Source organism: Meleagris gallopavo, chromosome 17, assembly GCF_905368555.1.
Source record: "Meleagris gallopavo chromosome 17, MGAL_WU_HG_1.1, whole genome shotgun sequence".
NCBI classification, from domain to species: Eukaryota; Metazoa; Chordata; class Aves; order Galliformes; family Phasianidae; genus Meleagris; species Meleagris gallopavo.
The window spans coordinates 535,033-550,255 of NC_139420.1; the positions used below are offsets into that span (position 1 = coordinate 535,033).

General features: G+C 42.5%; 1 protein-coding gene across 1 annotated transcript in view; it reads left to right on the forward strand.

The window, feature by feature from the left end:
* Window positions 1–15,223, forward strand: part of MAPK1 (mitogen-activated protein kinase 1) — a 28,507-nt gene that overhangs the window by 4,894 nt on the left and 8,390 nt on the right. The window contains exons 2-6 of the mRNA XM_085238791.1: window positions 7,537–7,719; window positions 9,313–9,502; window positions 12,405–12,521; window positions 14,120–14,234; window positions 14,849–14,980. Coding sequence (XP_085094917.1) covers window positions 7,537–7,719; window positions 9,313–9,502; window positions 12,405–12,521; window positions 14,120–14,234; window positions 14,849–14,980 — 737 coding nt within the window. The remainder of the gene's footprint in view (window positions 1–7,536; window positions 7,720–9,312; window positions 9,503–12,404; window positions 12,522–14,119; window positions 14,235–14,848; window positions 14,981–15,223) is intronic.

Genomic DNA, 15,223 nt, shown 5'->3' on the forward strand with positions numbered 1-15,223 from the left:
ATTAGAGTTTTTGTTACATGGTAGAAAGTGTTCATCTGTGTTGTGGGTATGTTTTAACTACCAACAACTTGCAATTAGGCTTACAGTTTACGATGTGTAATTACTTCATGCAGCAGTTTTCCTTGCAAGTAGCAGCTGTCCCCATACCTTCCTGTGTGCCCGGAGTGCCGCCCGCTGCAGCCCGGCTAGCTCAGTGCACACAGCAGCCCTCCATCAGCATCCTGGGGAGAGCAGAAGCTCCCATGGTGGGTGTGAGGGCCTTGTTGCCTGCAGAGCTCTGAATGAAACTCAGACAAAATAACTGAGGCTGAGGACTCACTGCAGGCACAACGTTCTGAAAAGCGAGGCAGGGCCCGCAGGGTGCACCAGCCTGCTTCCTTTGTGCCATTCCTGTTTCTACAGGGTTAGGAAGGCCTTTGCCTCAAGTTGTGTGTGAACAGTATGGCTCAGCCGTTATTACTATCACTGCATTTTTTTTCTTTCTGCATCTTCTTGGACTGAAATATCACCAACTGTCTTCTCTGAAGTTTTGTATTGTGTGGAGTCGAGCCCGTTTCTGAAAAACAATGTCATCATCCCCGATCTTATGTTTTTTCCTTTTTTCTAAAGCTGCTTTTAGGAGTATTTGTGCTATCAGCCAAATCAGACCCTCACAAGACAGAAGGGCGAGCCCAGCTGGGGAACTCATTAAAGCCATTGCTGCTCTCAGCTCTTGGGCCGCTCTTCCTTCTCTGGCAGGGAAGGAAGCGTTTCCTGCAGTACCTGCCATGCTCGGGGCTCCACTCCATGGTGCCGTGCGGCCCTGCAGCAGGCAGCTGCTGCTTTGTCCTTCCCACCCTGCTCGGCTCACAGCGTGCCTCCTGCTGCGCTGCTGTGCTCTGCAGCTGGTTTAGCTGAGACCTGACTTACAAAAGGTTGAGGTGGTGTGAGTGTCCGTGCTGAGGCAGGGAGGGAATAGGAAGGTGCTAGTAGAGGACTTCTTTGCTCTCCCTGTTCCTCAGCTTGCTCGGCTTTGTGCTGCCCTGGATGTGAGGTGAGGGAGGAGCAGCCCTGAGCTCACGGTGCCTGCGCCTGGCTGACAATTCACAGGGGAACTGTCTGAAGTTTATAAAGAATATGGAAACTTGGCATAGCGGTGTGTGCTGTGGGTTTGTTTTGGAGGGAAGGGCTTTTCACAGCAAAGCTCACAAGAAATGTGAGTGCTGTTATCAGCATCAGAGAGCTTGCATCTAAGATGGGGGTAAGCATGAAGGCCAAAGGTGGACGAAGCTGTAAGAAGTGTGAGACTAATCCCCGTCCATTTCCCGAAGACCGACTTAAGCAGAGATGGGGTGATGAGTAGATGCTTACAGTGACTTGAAGTGTGGTGGTACGCAGCTGAAGGTATGGAAAGAGCCGTGTGGGAAGCACTGTCAGCTTAGAGACGGTGGGTTTCCAGAGCCCTGAGATCTGTCAGAACACCGAGGAGTTAAGTGACTCTTTAACAAAGCCGTACAGAATGCTGTGTGAAAGCATGACTGCCTTTTCCAGTGCCGCTGCTGGGGCGTAGTGGTGGAAGTGCTGCTCCTCATGGCTCAGCTCCGCAGCCGCTAACAGAACAGGGGTCATTGCTCTGCCACCCGGCATCGTGCAGTGACTCAGCTTTCTGGCAGGAGGAACTTATTTCAGACTCCATTTTGCATGACTAGATACTTATTTTCAAAACTAGGAGCAATCTAAAGAATTAAACCATTAAATTGTTACTACGTGCATAGTAAGTACTTTACAATTATAATGCTTTGAAAGGTCAGATTTTACTTTGCAAATTCTGAAAAATACATGTGTGCCTTTTTGGCTTAGTAGAATTATTTGAATAGATGAATGAAAACAAATCTCTTACAGGAGGTGCCAGAGTGCCTTAAGAACTTGTGGTGTGAAGGGCAACAACCTGTGCTGGGTCAGAAACTGCCGAGGTGTAAAACCACTTAAGAGTAATCATTCACTTCTGTTCTGGGGTGAAAAGAGTTGGCATTATTGTGCCAGAAACCTTTCTCATTAGGATTGATGGTGAGCGATGGGTGAGAGATGGCCAGAGGGGGTGGGGGGCTCAGGTGGTCACCCAGTTCCATTTTAGTTTAGTCAGTGGCAGAGGCTGACAAAACCAGATGAAGCAGCACATCACTCACATGGCACCGGCCTTTGCTCCTGAGCTGAAATAACAGACATTGTCAGAAATGAGATTTCTTTCCTTCCTTTTAGAAAAGAAAGAAAGAAACAAACAGATTTATAATAAATACAATTTAAAGTAGCTTGCTTAGGTCATCTTCTGTTAAACACACACACACACACACACACACACAAAGCCAAAAAACTGTAGTAGGACTTGATCTGGTGATGAGCAGCATCAGTAAATGGGGGTTAAGAACATGGATAAATTCCTGAGGAATTTGTGAAGTCTGACAATGCTTTGCAGAGGAGTCATGATAGAAGATTTAGTAACAGATTTGTGTTTTCTTGGCCTAGATGCAATAAATCTACCTGGTGGCATCAGATCCAGTCAAATGGAAAGCTGTTCAGTGGAAGTGAATTCTCAAGTAGTGTGCTGTTAGGAACTTTGAGGCAGACCCAAATTCACATGCTGGGAATTGAGTTGCATGCGCCACTTAGCAACTGTAACATTCTCTTGTTGCTTACTCTTCTGCTGTCAGTTTTGTAGCATGAGATGTAAGGAAATAGAGAGAAATAGGCGGTGCTGATGGCTGTGTGCTGCTATGTGTGTTCTTTGGCTTTCCTTGAGAAAAAGATGACGTAAGGTAAATGTGAGCTCATCTTGTACTGCATGACTTGGGGCGGGTCTCTGAGCACAGGTGATGGGGCGTTCAGCAGTCACAAGAGTGGAGGCTGCTCTGAGAAGGGCCCGCTGCGTGTTCCTTGCATCGCACTCCTGCCTGCTTCCCTGCAGGGAGTGCCTGCATTGTGCCACAGGTGGCTCAGGACTCAGAGGTACGTGTTGGTCTTCTGTCCTCATGTGTGGCACGAAGAAGAAGCCGTGTTCTTACAGCCTGGGATCTCTGTGTGGTTTGAAAAGCAGCTGGAGATTGGAGGGTGGGATTTCTTATTTTTAATTTTTCATAAATCTAAAATAGAAGCAGCTCTCTGCTTTCAGCTGCTCCAGGAGTTGTGTTTTTGTAGGTTGAGGCCCATTAAAATGAGGGGAATATGCCTTAATGTAAATATGCATGTTTCTTTTAAAAGTAGGTTGATTCTCAAGGTTAGTACTGGTGCGCGAATGAATACTATGCTTATTTATCTTAAGAAATGTTAGGAATAAGTGGAACAAGGTACCAAAGACTTCTGTTACCCCTAATTGTTCACAGCTGGGGGATGAGAGTACATCCAGTGTTAGAAAATGACACAGCTGGATGTCATCGAATCTGAAACTGCCTACTTTGTCCCTTCCTCGAGTCTTTGCTCTTAGGAAAGTGTTCTGCAGATGCTCCCAACCTGGTTGGCCAACTGTATCGCAGTAGTGTTATTTTACATAAAAGATAAGTTCAAGTTATTTGCATTGTAACGTGATAAATGTCAGCACGCTGTGGAAATATCTGCAGTTGAGCTAAATGCAGGCTGAGCGAAGAGGTTGAAGGTCTTCCCAGATCAGCTGCTCTGGGAGCCATGCTTTTTTCTCCAGACTGCAGGCCGCATTAGTCAGTATTTCAGGGCGATTATCTCTGACTGTGCCCTCGGAATCTTGTTTCCACAGCAACGCGAAGCTGCTGACAAAACATCCCTTTTAAACTTCAGATGGGTCAGTTCTGAGTTCTCAGTAGTCAGTTCTGAGTTGTAATCGTGGCGTCGGCCCGCAGCGCTTTGTACCTCCGAGTGCTGCGAGTGGCTGCAGGACGGCATCGGGCCGCTGACCCCACAGTGCGGCTGAGGGGCGGCAGAGGAGGCGGTTGTTTGTCTGCATCTGCGTGAAGCAGCAGCTCTCTGTGGGATGTGGCTGCGGCCAGGAGCTGGCTCCTTTCTCCAGCAGCTGCGGCGTGCTCTCACTTGTTCCAGCTCCAAAATGAAACGTGTGAAGAAATGGGTGGGAGAGTGTGCGGCAGCCTCTGTGGTAGGGGCTGAGCTTTGGTGCTCGTCCTGTACTGCGTGGTGAAAAGCTTTCCTGCCCTGGGAAGGCGTTAATGCAGGGGGGCTGCACGCCTGCTGCTCATCGCAGTTGGTTTGCGGCCAGAGGCAGCCCTGCCCTGGGTTGGACCGCAGTGCCCGGGCTGTGCAGCCGTCAAGGCCGGCTCAGGGCAGCACGGCGCGGCTCCCTGGGCCATACGTGCTCGTCTGTTTGCTTTGTGCTGCTGTGTGGGATGTTCTGTTTAGTCAAAACTTTGTCATATATTTACCTTAAATGTATTACCTTAATACTGGGAATGATAAACGGTAGCGCCAGGGCTTGTATTGGTTCGTACGTGGTGTCTGGAAAGGATCTGGCTAATGGTGCTGCTGTAGGTTGTCACAGGATGGTAGCTGCAGCTTGAAATAGTAATAATGTATATGCTGGAGTTGGGCTGTTGCAAAATCTGTTTAATTTTATCACATTACAGATAAATAGCATTCACAGCTGTGGTTCCATCAGCTGGTGAAGCCGCACATCATGATGGGTATAAATCCTTCCTCTTGAATACGTAGTGCTGGTAATGAGATGCACCATCATGGGGGTAACCCAGAGCCCGTAGGGCGCCATGTGCAGCGGTGGGTATATGTTAAGGGCTATAAACTAGAAGCTATGGATTGGCACTTAGAAAATTACTGGTATGGGAACTGGTATTCCCAGTTCATGGATCTCTCAAAAGCCAGCAGGTTCTTGGCTCTGGGAGGCAGTGCTGGTTGGCTGCTTCAGTGAAAATAACAACACTTAACAAGATCCAGCAGAGCCCGGTTAGGCTGTGCACAGTGGGACAGCACTTCCAGAATGTGGATTATCTAAATTAAGGATGTGCTTTGGGATGTATATGTGAAGCTATTTCTTCTTGAACTGTAGGGGGAGCCCAGGCAATTATTTGTCAAAAGATTAGATCTCTAATTCTGGCTAAGGCTGATCAAGGTGAATCCTGTGTTAGGTGGTAAGCAAGCTGTTCATTAACTGCAGTGAGTTTTTGCACAGGGGTTTTGGATTTGCATTTCCTGTCACTGCCAACGGACTCCGAGCAATGTGTTCTGTATTCCTTCAGCTGCTCTGGGGAGCAGCACTGATGGTAAAGGATTGTGAGGAGTAGGAGGGGCTGTGGTTGGGTCTGGCTTGCAGAGTACTCAGTTATCTTAGTGTGCAGTGATTCCTGTGTCATGACATTATGAAGCAGCATGTAATCTCATAGGCTGAATATGGGTGCGGTTGTAGCACGTGTGTGAGTGGGAACACGTGACTTCAGTTCTGCTGAATTCAGTCTCCTGGGTACCTTTCATGGATAGGGACCCGGTCTTCTGCCTAAATTACAGGGAAGAGATTGAAGCTGTTAGTGGCCTAACCTGCCTTCTTTGTCTTTTAACATCAGCATCTTCGGGGCCTTCGTGACCCACCTTTATGTGAGAATCAACAACGTAGACAGACATCCAGCACTGCAAGAGATTAAGGCTTTATTTAAGCAGCATCAAGTTGTACACGTTGGGCATTTTGCCTTGTTCTACTTGTCATAGCTGCTCCTGGCTGATACATATGGTTCTTCATTGTGAGAGCAAAATAGGCTTCAGTCAATGCAAAGAAGAGAATAAGCTTATTTAAAACAATAAAGTGATCTCTAAGATTCCTTTATTTCATTCCCAAGTGCAGGCTGTTCATGCTTAAGAATTTCTAGCTTTGTTTTGTGCTGGTGACTTCCTGTTCTGGCCTACTGGAAACACCTGGGGGGGCGTCCCGAGCAGCCCAGAGAGCTGCCATTAGGGAGGTGGCATTTTGTTATTGTTTGGTTTGGGACTTGAGGGCTGCTGATGTACTGTGTACTAACAGCAGGTGTTATGAATGCTTACTGCATGGAATTTCAGAGCACTTCATGAAGCACTGGAGTTCACTGTTTCCAGAGGCATGTAACATTTGTGTTTCGTCTGTGCTTATAGATGAGTTACAGGTCTAAGCAGATCAAAGTGATTCTGTGGGGGGAGGGCAGTAAAAGGGATGTCACTGCATGTGTATGAGCTACATGAATTTACTAGCAGCATAAATTCTATATCATTTTTGGTAATAAAAGTGAGAAATGTAAATGTTTTTGCATACTGAAGGTACAGTGCTGTCTCAAAGACATGTTATTGCACCATAAATGTGCTTTGTGGTAGAAGAACCTCGAAGGAGCCAGACATCAGAGTTCCTTTCAGTCCTCTTCTGATTGGGTTTTCGTATTTCGTTCCGGCTCACCCGCTTGCCAGATGCTATGTAAGGCCAAGAAGGAACGTCCTGGGATTTGATGGTAAAAAATCCGTAGGATGAAAAGCGTGGTTAGCTGGCAGCATGGCTGTATTTTCATGTGAAATGGCTGAGACCAATAAATGTCTAAGTATAAGCTTGATAAGTATTTTTTAAGAATTCTAAAGTAGTGAATAAAAAGAAATCTGAAAGGAACAAGAGATCTTTATATATTAAAAATCATGAGCATTTAACTTCTAATTATATTAAAAGCATATGGTAATGTAATTAAAGAGAAATTATCGTAATGAGATGCTTTGCCATTCGTATAAACAAGACCTTAAAGAAGATGCTAGAATAGCCTTGTAACCATTCGTAGCCTTTTTGCTCAGTAATGACTCCAGGCTGCGCCTTCTGCAGAGCCTCGCTGCTGGGCTGGGGCGGTGACGCTCCTGGTGAGTGGTGGGCATTCTGAGCAGGAGGCCTGAGCTGCTGTGTTGGTGTAGCTCTGAGTGCTGCCCTGCACTTCTTACCTCAGTGTGCCCTAAGTGTGGCCTCAGTGCGCACCATCAGTGCTGCTGCAGGGCTGCTCCTTGCTTCCCTTCGTGCGAGTATTTTATTTTCTGGACCTCTGTTGTCTTTGGAATTGAAATGGGAGAGGTGTCTTCAAGTTCCCCATTCCCATGTTCATGGAGGTGCAGAAAATGCAGTTCAGGGGAGGTGTGAGACATGGTGTAGGATTCTGCTGCTTGAAAGATGGCTTCAGAGAGCTTTTCCGAAGTGAATGGGTTAACCCAGGATTAACCCATTTCTTGTCTAAAATTTGTTCTTGATCACAGTATACAGGAAAAGAGTCAAACAATTTTTCCACGGGGCAGTGAAGGAGGTGAATGTGTCTGTCTTTGTTCAGGTACTTGGGATTCAGCAGGCTGAAAGTTGACTGCCAAAGGTCATGACTTGTAGGTACCCAAATAAGTTGAAGGACAGAAAAAATATTGTTGCGCTGTCATCAAATTAAAAGATACTTGTTACTGTCTTCTTCATTTGATAAAAATAAATGTAAAAACAAGTGAGCAGTCCTTGCGTTCGGTAGAATTAACATTCTTGCTTTCTGAATTGAATGAATGAATTTTAACTTTTAACACGAATTATTGATTCTGTTCTAGTTCTGCCTACGATAACGTCAACAAAGTTCGAGTTGCTATAAAGAAAATCAGTCCTTTTGAGCATCAGACATACTGCCAGAGAACTCTGAGAGAGATAAAGATCTTACTGCGCTTCAGGCATGAGAATATTATCGGAATAAATGATATTATCAGAGCTCCAACTATTGAACAAATGAAAGATGTGTATCCTTTCAAAATCTGTTATGCTTAGTGATTGATACCTTCTTCTCTGTTTTCATTAGATCCCTCTTCATCCTTATCCTTACCAAATTTTAATAAAAGCTGGCTTTTATTACTTTAAACTGGAATGGAAGTTCATAGTATTTGATGGATTTGTAGATGCATTGGTTGATAGATTTGATTCCTAGATAAGTGTGAGGCTTTTTTTCTCTCCATATTTAAAAAAAAAAAAAAAATTCCAAGGCAAAGAACTCAATGTACATTTAGTCCAGTCAGTCTTTGAACTACAATCACTTTATGCAGAGCCTTTGTTACAACTGTCAGATTGCTTCAAGGAGAAAATGGAATGGTAAAGCTCCGAGGTAACTGTGTAAGATTTTCCTAAAGAATGGAAAGGATACATTTGGGGCAGGGGATAAACGAGGCCAAACATCCCCCCACTCTCACTCTAGCCTTGCAGTGCTTCTTGCATATATGAAGTCTGAAACTACACATGAGCTGGTAAACGTGTACTCACTGTTGGCTTCATGTGTCTGTCTAACATATCAAGGCTGTCACAGCTGAGAGGTTCTGCCTGTGATGCCAACCTTAGTTTGGAGTCAACTCACATCATTTCACTAAGTCTGTATATATTGTTTCCTATTGGCTTCACAGATTTTCACAGATGTCTGCCTGTTTAAAAGCACAAGGCGTTGAATTGAATCTAGGTCAAATGTTCTCACTTCACTAATTAGCAGTGTGCTCTTTGAGTTCAGTCTTCCGTGGGATTCTGAGGTTGCATTTCTTTGGCCACTGGGTGCTGTAGGTGTGTGCTCTTAAAAAGATGTCCTGGTTGTGTGGTGTGATCGGAGCATGCAAAGGAAGGGATGGAAATGCCCAGCTGAAATGGCAGAGGTAGTGGCTGGTGTTTGGGGTTGTGGATTTGTTAGTTTTTTAGTTGTATTTTGGTGGAAAACTGTCACAGAACTACACTTTGAGAGTTCTGGGGCTGAGTTGAATTAAAGGAAAGGAAATTTTGGCTCAATTCATTTTTGTCAAAGCAGAATTAAACCTTTTTATGTTAATTTCAGTCTTGGGAAAGAATAATGTGGTGAAAGACACTAGAATTTAATTTGAGCACAGTCTTTGCTTACCAATATAGTATGATAAACGTGGAGTAAAGGAGAACATTTTGGAAGTGGCAGAGACTGATCGGAAGTGATTGGATTTTTCACCTTGAAGTGTTTGTGCAGCAGGAAGCTAATATCTCAGCTTATTACTCATGAAATGAAAACAACTTGTATTTCTTGGCAAGCAGCATAGAATGCTAGTCTCCATAAGATTCCAATAAAGATCAGTCTCTAATATGAGGAGATAGTTTGATTATCTTGAGGGGACCACTTTCTGATGCCTCTTAATTCTCTGAGGGTCTCTATCATGTATCAGGATTGATTTGATCCAAAGTCTTTAAAGCAAGAATCAACCAAATAGTTCCAATTGTTGTGAAGCAAATAGAGAAAAGAAAAAAATGGTTTTAGAAGTTTCATTTGGTACTGTATGTTGATATCTAACATGCCACCAGCTTTGTTTTGCTGCCTTACATCTGATTCCTTACAGATACATTGTGCAAGACCTTATGGAAACAGATCTTTACAAGCTCTTAAAGACTCAACACCTCAGCAACGACCACATTTGTTATTTCCTTTACCAGATTCTGAGAGGGTTAAAATATATCCATTCTGCCAATGTGCTTCATCGTGACCTCAAACCTTCGAATTTGCTGCTCAATACCACTTGTGATCTCAAGGTTAGTGGAAATTTCTTAAAAATTTTGCTCCTATGGTCTTCATCAACTATATAATCTGTTATAACTGTGAACAACTGTGAATGTGATAGTGTTATTGGGGATTAATGTGATTTTTGTTGTGGAAAGGTTGCCAAATCATTATTAATTTTCGTAAAATGATGTTTGAGAACTGTGCTCTGTTACACTGTTCTAATGAATGCATCGCTGTTTCCATCTGGAGGCTGGCTTTGAAACAGCCTCTTTAAAAGCTGGTGAAAATACCAATCTGAAACACAGTTGTGTTTACTTGGAAGGTAAACTGACAGTTGTGTGTATTTCAAGTCTTGAATCCCTGTATTAAAACTGTTAATCATTCTGAGTTGGAAAAGAGCTTCATAATAGCAGACAACCAAAATGATACGTTAAAGTCAGTGCTGATTGGAAGCAAAGCCATCAACTGGGGAGAGAGCATTGCTAATTTATGTTTTCAGTCATGGGTTCTTTATGAATTAATACTGCAGATAGATGATCTTAGAGCTGTGACAGTTCTTGGAAAATGTTACCTTGTTGTTTAGTGGCATTCAGTAAAGCAAATTAAATGTGAAAATGAGAACAGAAATGAAGAACAAAACAGAAATCACACCTTGCTGTAAGTTTCTGCTCCTGTGTGATTGTAACTGTCACGCTTCTCCCTGTCATGGTCTTTCAAAAAGAGGTGACCAGGATTTCAAGGTGCTCCTACCCAAATGAAGAAGAGCTGTGTTTAGCCTAGGTCTTCCCATCTGGAAGATACTGCTTGAGTAAAGAATGAACGCAATAGAAATGGATGAGGTTCTTAGTGGCAAGGAGAGGTAATGAACTACTACTGTCCTTAGCTATTGAAAATGAAAACTGGATGGGGCAAATGAAAGGAGCAGCTGGCATGCTCAAAGTGAATGGATGTAGTAGTTAACGTTCAGCTTTTTTAAGGTGTGGAAATTGATACATAGAGTAGATATTAAGGTAGTGTGACTTACACACCAAGCAGGTAACCAGAAGAAAAAGGTTTTGAATGCTACCTCTGGTTTAGAATTCCATGGTGGTAAGTGCGTGGAAAATGAGAGACTTGCAGAAAGCCGTGGGAGCGTGTTTCCTTGTACACATCAAGTACTTCCAAGTATTTACTGTTGGCTACTCATGGAATGAGATTGGAGTGTACACGGCTTTGATCTGATTGGTACAACTGTTCTGTTACGTGCTGTTGTCCCCACTAATTACACTGATTTTTTTTATAGTGGTTCTAACATGCTAATTAAAGAACACAGTGGTAACAACTGACCCTCTGCAGAATGTGGACCGGCTGCTGGCCATACAAGTTTGTCAGAATTCCGAGAAAAATCTTTGCTGCCTAGGTGCTCTATACACTGGTCCATTCCAAATGCCGACCGCTCCATTAGTTTGCTCTGTATTCCCACTGCTCCTTGTCTGCCTTTCCCAACGCATCCTGCTGGACGAGTCGCTCTGCCTCTTGCCCTGGGACTGCAGCAGCTGTTGTCACATCAGAGTTCCTCAAGGCATTAACCCCTTCATGAAAGAAATGGAATAAAATCTGTAGTAGAAGCAGGAAGGAAAAGTTTGAGCGTAGCTGTGTGTGTGCAGTTAAAGAAAGAAGTGTTTTAGGACAAGTAAGATGCTCATAAAAAGTAAATTAAGTTTGCTGGGCGGCAGCGTATGAGCTCAGTAAATATTGCTCTGATTTCTTTCTTGGGTATTAAAAAGAGCACGCTTCTGCAATGTGTGCTTTCCTAGTGCAGAATGTGGTAGTCTGTATGACAGAGCAGATGCTTTTTCTTAACCTAAAGGGAACTGTGGTGTTGTGTTATTACCACATCTGAAGTGTAAACAATGGAATTGAAAAGAAAGTGTGTGTTGGGCCTTGTCTGGTGAGCACTGATTTGTGCTGACTTGTTTCTTCTAGGGCTGTTCTGCCAGTCTCTGTTATGCACACGTGCATGCTTACAAAGTGATCATTGCACTTAAATTCAAAACAGTGTCCCATGAAAATGAACAGCTTTAAGTCATGCTTTCAGGGGAATGAAAATAGAAATTTTGTTCCTCTTAAGTGTTAACGCTGTTAATTGTTCTTTAATGGCATTGTGACAGAGAGCTGCTGTTTATTCACGTTTCTAGTTTCCTTATTTTCTTTTTGGAGAAAGGACAGTAAATGGCTCTGAAAGCCATGGAGCCTCCTTATCAGAGTGGATAAAAACACTTTCTCCTTTTTGCCCATATCACTAGTGTACATCAGAGATGATTTTTTTTTCATGATTAGATAAAATTATTTTCCTGGCATAAGATTGAGAAATGTTCTCTTGTGGGTTTTTGTGCTCATGCTTCCTTCAGCAGCTTGTAATCTCTCCGGTACACCATTATTTCATGATGCTTTTTTTTTTTTTTTTGCAGATAGACACTGTTGTAATGGTACTTTTGTAAAATGGAGTTTTGAACTGTTCTTCAAATGTGTTGGTCGTTAATTCTTTTTGTTGTTGGAGAGCTTAATCTCTTCTTCTTTTTTTTTTTTTGTAAAATTCAAATAAGTTGGAGCAGTATGCTTTACCCCCTTCCTGGCAGATACAAGGTAAAATGAGCCCATAGCAGAGCATAAACTGTATGCCAGAAATGTTTTCCCTCAAGCTATTCAGACTACTTGTTCTCCTTGACCTGTTTGGGGCCTTATCCAAATAGCCTTTTTGTATTTGAGTTCCAAATATTTTTTCCAACCTTTGTGAGATAATTTATTTCTGGAAGTATGTGCTAGCATCACTGTCTTTGTAAGTGTAACATCGTAGGTGGGGTGACTTAGAAATATTGCAGTATGGGAGCTGTATGTATGTATGTCTGATATACTTGTTCTTTTTTTTTTTTCTTTTTAATTTAAAACCAGATTTGTGACTTCGGACTGGCTCGTGTTGCAGATCCTGACCATGATCACACAGGATTCCTGACAGAGTATGTGGCCACGCGTTGGTACAGGGCTCCTGAAATCATGCTGAATTCTAAGGTAGGAACTGCAGGGTGCTGCTGTGGTGCTTCTGTTGCTGATTATTCACTTGTGAGCACCAAATTTTTCTCCTTTCTCCTGCTCCCTCTGGATTGTTTGTTTTTTTACAATTGGAGCTCATGTATAATGTTGAGGGAACAGAGAAATGGATTTACAACATAGCTGTTGGTTTGCAGTAAATTTGGGATTTCAGGTACAATTATTGGATACTACAGCTGAGTAGAGGTGTGCTTGAGTTCCCCATATGCCTCATCTCTTGCCATTCACGAGACTTTATTCTGTCAGATGCTCTGTTTTGTAGAGCAAGACAGAAATGCTGGTGATGAGGGCACTTCAGTGTATTCAAGAAGGTTTGCAAGTGTTGCCTTAGTGTTAGTCAGTCTGTTTTCTGTATGATGCAACGGGTGACCTCCAGAGCCTTTGCAGAAGTTACCACAGCGGTACGCTTGGTAGTGTCAGTGTGACAGCTCTGTATTCTGTATTCCTCAAAGGCTTTGTAGGAAAACTGCTTCAATGGCTGTTCAGTTTGATTTTATTGATTGATTGATTGCAGCAATGTGCATGTAGAAAATAATTATCTGCTTAGTTGAGTTTTTAGGCTCCTTATATTTTAAGCTTCCATTGCGGCTGTAAGAATAGGGTAGCTTACCTTTATTTCTGGATTATCGGCAGCTTTTACAAGAAGATATCTCATGTATTTCTCAGGAGGTGCACAGTGTATGATGTTCCTGGTCAATAACCTGATTTCTTTCAGAACTGGTGTGTAGAAAACAAGCAGTCAGTGATGGGATGCTGAGAAGCTGGTGCTGAGCGGGTGGTGGATTCAGCAATCACTTGCTTTTGTGCGAGCTCCTTGCTGGTGGGAGGGGGAGCAGCAGGCAGCAGGCTATGGGAGGGTAAGGCGAGGGCATCTGTGAGGCCAGTAGTTCTTGAGGTAGAGTTGCCTGTGTATTACCCAGGCACCAGGGTGGATGCCTAAGAAAAGGCTTAGATTCCAAAGTGTATAACTCAAGTTACTCACCTGGAGATGTTGTTTGTTCCATTCTTCTTATCGCAGCATTTGGCCTTCTCACATCATGTTTACTTCTTACTTTCCTACTGTGTTTACAGATCAGCTAACCAACAATCTGTGTTGCCCTTTCACTCCCTTGGTGATGAAGGTTTCTTACTGACCTATGTGTGGCTTTTTCCTGCTGCTCACGTGTTCAGCATAATGCTGGGAACCTCAGTAACCTTGATGCTCTGAACTTCTAAGAGTCCAAGTTAGTGTAAGGCCTGTTAATGAAATCTGCTGATGTAAATTGGCTATAGAATTAGGAAGCCTCACAAACATATGGTTGGTCATGTACAGCTAACCTTACTGAATCCCTTTGGAAGAGTGTACCTTGCGTATTTCAGGTTTTGCTACTCATTTGAAGTAGTATTTTTGATCTACAGTTCTTAATTATTTCATTACATACCAGAAAAATTGAACAGCATGAACAGGCACGACACATTTAAACAGTTTCAGTGCATTTGTACTAAAGTAATGTGTTACTGCAGTTATGCAAAAATATATTTGATTAAAAATGGTGGGTTTTGTTTTGCTTTTCTTGCAGGGTTACACCAAGTCTATTGACATCTGGTCAGTAGGCTGCATTCTGGCAGAGATGCTCTCCAACAGACCCATCTTTCCAGGAAAACACTACCTTGACCAACTTAACCATATCCTTGGTAAGTTTTACATAATAACATTTCCTCATCCATCCACTTCTCTTCATCTTTTCTACCAATCTGGGTCAGCCATTTTTTTTCTTTTAATCTTTCAGTTACTTTAGTGTATATATTGTTCTTTAGTCTAATCCATGGTAATGTATGTATGAATTGTCTTCAAGAACATATAATTTAAGGATCTGTAGATGCATTTTGTGTTCCCTGTAGTTATTTCTGTAGTGATTTATGGAGTAAATAATTGACTTGGAGGGTGTTTATTTATTGTATCAGCAGAGATGTTTTAGAAAAATTAATAAACAAAGAAGCTCACATACCAAAATGTCTAAGTCCATTTGTAAAAGTTTCTGTAGGTAAACTTATATCAATCAGATCTTATAAACAAAATGCTGCTAATTGGAAAACTCAAATGCATCTGTTTATTTATGAGAAAACAAATAACCAACAGTTTAATAGTAAGGGTTGCTAAACATTCTGTGGTATTCATTGCTCTTAGAACACGTGGTGTGGATTCTTCTTTGCAGCACTTTTAATGTTGGCTTTTAGGAAACATGATGTGACTGCTATAATGTGACTTTCATAGGAATGCAGTACTGTTTGTGTTTTTATTTTTATAGGTATACTTGGATCCCCTTCCCAAGAAGATTTGAACTGTATAATAAATTTAAAAGCCAGAAACTATTTGCTTTCCCTACCACACAAAAATAAGGTACCATGGAACAGGCTGTTTCCGAACGCTGACCCCAAAGGTATTTTATGCTCTATTACGTTGTATCAGATTTTCAAAAGTGGAAATGAGCACCAAAATCAGTGGCAGAACGGGATATTTTTTAGAACCGCTTTGTAGACCCACTATATAGAATTTATCTGAGTTGGAATAAGAACATCAGGGTCCATTAGAACACCTATATCAGTCAGGTGTGAGATTATAAACCAGCATGAAACTCTTCTCTCATTCTAAATAAGTCAAAAATTGCGTTATGGTCTTTAGC